The sequence below is a fragment of the Lolium rigidum genome, chromosome 7, assembly GCF_022539505.1.
Source record: "Lolium rigidum isolate FL_2022 chromosome 7, APGP_CSIRO_Lrig_0.1, whole genome shotgun sequence".
Taxonomy (NCBI): domain Eukaryota; kingdom Viridiplantae; phylum Streptophyta; class Magnoliopsida; order Poales; family Poaceae; genus Lolium; species Lolium rigidum.
In genome coordinates, this window is record NC_061514.1 from 253,866,868 (window position 1) to 253,872,516 (window position 5,649).

The 5,649-nt window shown below is 49.6% G+C and overlaps 1 protein-coding gene across 1 annotated transcript; it reads left to right on the forward strand.

Annotated features, from left to right (window-relative positions):
- Positions 1–596: 596 nt before the first annotated feature.
- LOC124669567 (cysteine-rich receptor-like protein kinase 10) lies at positions 597–1,796 on the forward strand. The gene is made up of 2 exons (XM_047206160.1): positions 597–1,493; positions 1,623–1,796. The coding sequence occupies exons 1-2, from the start codon at positions 611–613 to the stop codon at positions 1,703–1,705; spliced, it is 966 nt and encodes a 321-aa protein (XP_047062116.1). The 5' UTR covers positions 597–610; the 3' UTR covers positions 1,706–1,796.
- Positions 1,797–5,649: the final 3,853 nt, after the last annotated feature.

Here is a 5,649-nt window from a genome sequence, read left to right on the forward strand (position 1 = left end):
CGTTAATTCAAAGCCGGACTCATTTCGAGCCTTCCGTTTAAAGAAAGAGGGAGTATGCTTTTAAGTTAGTGTGTTAGAATCGAATTAAATATAGCACTAATGTCTCGGAACTATTTTGAGATTTGTATTATTTTATTTAGAGTTCACCGTGCCTCATATTCTTGCTATCCTGCACCACCGCTAACTGTTTGGTCTCTCCAGTCAGACCGGCGAATCTAAGAAGGAGCATCACGTCTGCCGACCAGCAAGACACCAAGGAGGGGCGTTGGTTTAGAGTTCGAAAAAAAAGTTATTCAGCACAAAGAACTCCACGCCAGGGCAGAGCCCATCAAATTCGACAGGAACCTATCGTCGTTAATTGCCGTGTGGAAACCGTTGGGGAAGATGGAGCACGTCACCCGGTCGTCGTCGTCGTCGTCGTTTGGTTCTTCGCGAGGTCATGTCGCGGTCGTCGACCCAGCTGGGCGAAACTACGTGGCCCTACTAGTACTAGTGAAGCCAAACTAGCCCCACACGAATCAACACCCTCCCTCTCGTCTTCTACACTTCTACTCTGCTTCGCCGCCACCGCATTCTCTCCACGGCTCACCCAAAGGTCCGGCCAAACACCATGGCCTCGCACCACCTCCCCTCCTACCTAGCCCTCATCCTCGCCTTCCACCTCCCGCCGCTAGCCGCTTCCCAGTGGCCAAGCTGCGGCAAGAACGGCAACTTCACCACCAACAGCGCCTACCAGGCCAACATCCAGGCCCTCTCCGCCACCCTTCCCAACAACGCCTCCTCCTCGCCGACGCTCTTCGCGGTCGCCGCCGTCGGCACCCGTCCGGACACCGTCTACGCGCTCGCGCTCTGCCGCGGCGACGCCAACGCCTCCATCTGCGGCTACTGCGTCTCCCAAGGCTTCACGGACGCGCAGAAGCTCTGCCCCTACAGCAAGGCGGCCACCGTCTACTACGACCACTGCTACGTCGGCTTCTCCTCCAACCAGACCCTCCTCTCGCCCACCGGCGGCGATAACGGGGACCTCATACTGACAAACCAGCAGAACGTGACCGCGCCAGTGAGGGCGTTCGACGCCGCCGTGGGCGCGCTCATCAACGCTACCGCGGATTACGCGGCCGACAACTCCTCCAGCCGATTCGCCACGGGGGAAGCGGGGTTCGAGACGGTCGACAAGGCGAAACCAAAGATCTACAGTCTCGCGCAGTGCAGGCCGGACATGGCGCCGGCCGACTGCCGTAGCTGCCTCGCGGAGTTCACCACCTACGTCCAATTCATGAGCGGGAAGCAGGGTGGTAGGATTCTAGGACTGCGCTGCAACTACAGGTATGAACAGTATCCCTTCTACACCGGGCCTTCGCTGCTGCAACTTCCCGCGCCATCCATCGGGGCACCTCCATCTCAAGCTCCAGCTCCCACGCCGGTGAACGCGACGCCAATCTCTCCAATGCCGGTGGATGTGGCGCCAGGCTCGCCACCGCCACCCGGAGGAGGTAAAGCCTAGAGAAAAAAAAAACTTCACTTTGTTTGCACGATTCATTTGATCACCTGAGAAAAACATGCAGAATCTTGTTGAATTATCTTCAGCGTGTCTTGTACTGACTTGCGTCTTTTGTTTACAGGAAGCACAGGGAATGGAGCTGCTGGAATTTTAGCCATTACACTGCCAATAGTCGCTGCAATACTTGCTTCTGTTGTAATTTAGAGCACCATTCTTGACGATCTTGCCGGTTGTGCATCTTGGCTGATTGCTTAGCTATAGAAACTCACTTGTGAAAGGTGCCTGTTGGAATTTATACCACTCTTCCCGGAAAGTGCTTGGCTCCCAGGTTTTAATGCTCTCGCTATTTTAAAAGAATTTAAAGGTATTTTAACAAGTTATTAAAAATCTAAAACAATTGTGGAGATTGTCAGTGATACATCGCACAATTGTGCAAAATTTCAACCTGAAATTCTTTTTATTTTGTGGTAGAAAAAATGACAATATTTGATATGTTTTGAAGATTTGAAAATATACTACTTAGATCTACACTTTTATCATCTTTGTATAGCTCAAAATATATAGTATCTAAAATTGATATTTTGCACGTTTTTTGGGATACATCATTGAATATATGTGGATTTTTTTTTCCAAATTTTGTGAAACTCAAAAAAAAAAAAAGAGACCACTGGTGCCATGTGCACCAAATCTCCATTCCACGATTTAATCTAACGAGGAATAAAATCACGAACGAAATATCTCCTTTGTCTTCTGGTGTGTGTGCATGAGCATATGGGTTTTTTCCTATTTAGTATACACGACCAGTACACACAGTTTCTGCGCACCATGGTCCAGAGCACGCTACCACTAAATGGGACTGAACTAAACTCTGGGCTAGAAATTTCCCATCACATGTTTTTTTAACTATGCGCGACCAGTATCCTCTTATCGGACAAGTGCCGAAATAGGAAAAAGTCTATTTCAAATATTGAAGTTGTAGATATTTCGGAAATACTGAACGGAACCTGGGACTAGGCGAGGATGAAAACTAGTCAATCAGGGTACGCCACGTAGCTGATAAGGTATGTATTTCCAGTACGTATATGATGTGTATTCATCGGCCACCGACGCGTAAACAATTAATGCGAGCGCAGCTAGCTGCGCTAACCCGTCGTCCCAAGCGCTCAAAATCAATTCACCCACGCCTCCTTCCCCTGCTCGCACCGCCCTCCCTACCCCAACCTCCACCTGCGGCTGCTGGTGGCCGGCGCCGCCCTCCCTACACCGCATCAACCCCCGGCTGACGGCGCGCCATTCCTACCAGCGCCCAGACCGCGGGTACCCCTGGCCGGCGTTCCTCATGGTGCCCAGCCGCGCATCGGCCTCACCGACGAGAGCCACCGGAGGAAGGCGCCGCGCATCCTCGAGCTCACCGGCACACATGACCTCAACCTCGAGCTCGGGTGGCGGAGGCCTTCGGCGGGGCGCAGCAGCCATCAAGGTGAGCGGAAGCTCCTAGACCACCGAGGAAGCAGATCGATTTGGGATTCAGTTTCTCTCTCGTTCTGTATCTAGCTTGATCCACAAAATGCGGTTTTGCTGCAGTTTGTTGGATTTGGAGATTTTTTGTTAGGTCAGGCTGCAGATCTCAAATTGATTCGGGTTGTGGTTCCTTCTTGTTGCGTTCTTAAATTCTTTCTGTTTGATCTCGTGGACTTGAATTCATCTATTTTCATGGATAGTTCTAAAATACCAGTGCAGTGCAATGACCGATTGTGAAGCCACTATGGATTGTAACTGAAAAGTATGAAGTATTTGATGGAAACAATGCATCTATTTTCCTGGATAGTTCTGAAATATCAGTGTAGTGCAATGAACGATTGTGAAGCCACTATGAATCGTAATTGAAAATTATGAATTATTTGATGGGAAACAATGCAGAGTTGTGGATTGTGGCTTACTGTTTTGCGTGTAACGTTCTCATACTTGGATTTGTGGCTTACTGCTTGCATCTAATTAGCTAGCAGCAGCTTAGCAGTGTTTCACGTACTCTGAAAATCAATGGATCCCATTTTGAAAAAGCAGCGGATATTCATTAATCCGTAGATTAGCAACATTTATTTAGTTTTTTCATTTTCTGTAGATTAGCAACTTCTATCGAATGCTCGAATGCTTCCGACTCAAAAAATGATGTCATTTCATAATCTTTGTTTACATGTGTAATGTGCTAATTATGCTGCCGTTTTGCAAGTAATTCCTTTCACTAATCTAGACTGATAGTTGGATCTTCCATTTTCTCCTTCACAAAGCTGAGAATCAATTTAGCAACTCGCATATAGAATGAAAGGACATTGTACTACTCTGACAAATTTTGTTCCCTAGTACTAACTACTCTGACATTTGACTTAACTCTTGCCGTATTTCATGTCGTATTCAACTTGTATAGGAAAGTTAAAGCAAATGTATTAATTAGATGCTATATTAAGTGTCAATCTAATAGCAGACATTGATGCTCCTGATTTAGACCTCACGCGTAGCCGGGTTCCAAACGTCCGGGTCGTAGATATTTGGCCAAATAAATCCTGAAATCTAAATCCCTATCATTTGTACTCTGAATTGTTGAATCCCAGTCTAAATTAAACCTTAGAGCTGTTTGGCATACCAGGAAAAAAATATTCCCGATCGGGAATACACACTGTCTCACTGACTAAACGGGCCCGCATGTCAGATTCATCTCCTATTGCCATCCATCTCTTCTCCATAAAAAAGCCAGTAGACTGGACTCGTCGGCATGGGGAGGGGCAGGCGGCAGCGGTCGCCGGCCTGCTCTGCTCGGAGACGTTTCTTCTCGTCCTTTTTGTCCATGGCAGCTTGATTCTCGGCCATCATCTTCTCCAAGATCTGAGTGAACGCAAGGGCTGATGCCTCTCAGGCTAGATCGGCCTTGGTAGCCTTATAGTCCCGGGGACGAGGTGGATGGGCTTTCTGCCCAGGATCATCGTCTTCACTGTCGACGACAACCGTTGCTATCCCATTCTTGATAGCTTCATGGTAGGCCACATAGCTTACCCTCCACTTTTTCGCGTCCTTCAGCTTGTCCCGGCAATGGACCATATAGAAGCCCTTCTTATGTGTTGCCTTGAACCTCTGCAAGGCCCTGGATACCTGCAATTTGTTAAAGATCGGCTCATGGTTTGCTAATGATGTACACATAATAGAATGATGATGCTCATTTCTTACCACTAAAACCACGCCAATGCCGCTCAATGCCGCTCAGGGGGTGGGCAACAACATGTTCAACGTTGGGCTAGAACTTGCTGGTCTCTTGTTTGATGTAGTTCCATCTTTTTCTGATGGACTCTTCCATGCGAGCGCTTCTCATCTCGTAGGACGCGTGACACTTTCTCTCATGGTAATCCTGGACCACCTTGGCCCAGTACACCTTGCCCTTTTGCTGGGTGCCATTAATGCAGTTCGCCAGCCACGCGTCGCACAAACACTTGTCCTCATCGTCGTTGAAGCCGCTGGTCATGTGGCTCTCCCCCTTCTTCTTGGTACCATCATCCATGGTGAGGACATGCCATGTTGGCGCCTCCTCGTAGTCATCGACGCAAATGGTTGTTGCCTGTGCGGGCTGGGTGGAGAACAGTCGTGCGCCATCGATGTCCACCCCATCCTGCGTCTGTGGTCAGTGATCATGCGACCCAGTGCCAGCGCCGATGTCGTCAACGAAGCCACCACCGAAGATAATGGCCTGGATGTCACCCTCATTGCGTCCGGTCCAAAAGGCCTACGAATCACCAGATGTCAGATGAATGACACACGGTAGACCGACACACTGAGAGCGCTAACGTACAGGGTCGTTCATCGTCGGGGTAGATGGTTTCATTTCCTCAAACAGGGTGCGGGGCACCGATATGCTCTCCTCCGGGACCTGATGCGTCTTCTGTGTCACGCCCGGGCACGAGTCACTGCTCCTCGGCGTTCGGTTCAGGTCAGGAACCGAACGCCCCGTTTAACTGCACCGGGCGGTGCCGAAGGCGAACCGCGATGCCGTGTGGACCTGCAAGAGTGCATGCATTCCAGGACGCAGCTGGGAACTTACCGAGCTCACCGACGAGGCCGGGGGAGCGACGCCGACAATCCTCTCTTGCTTGATGAGGAGCATG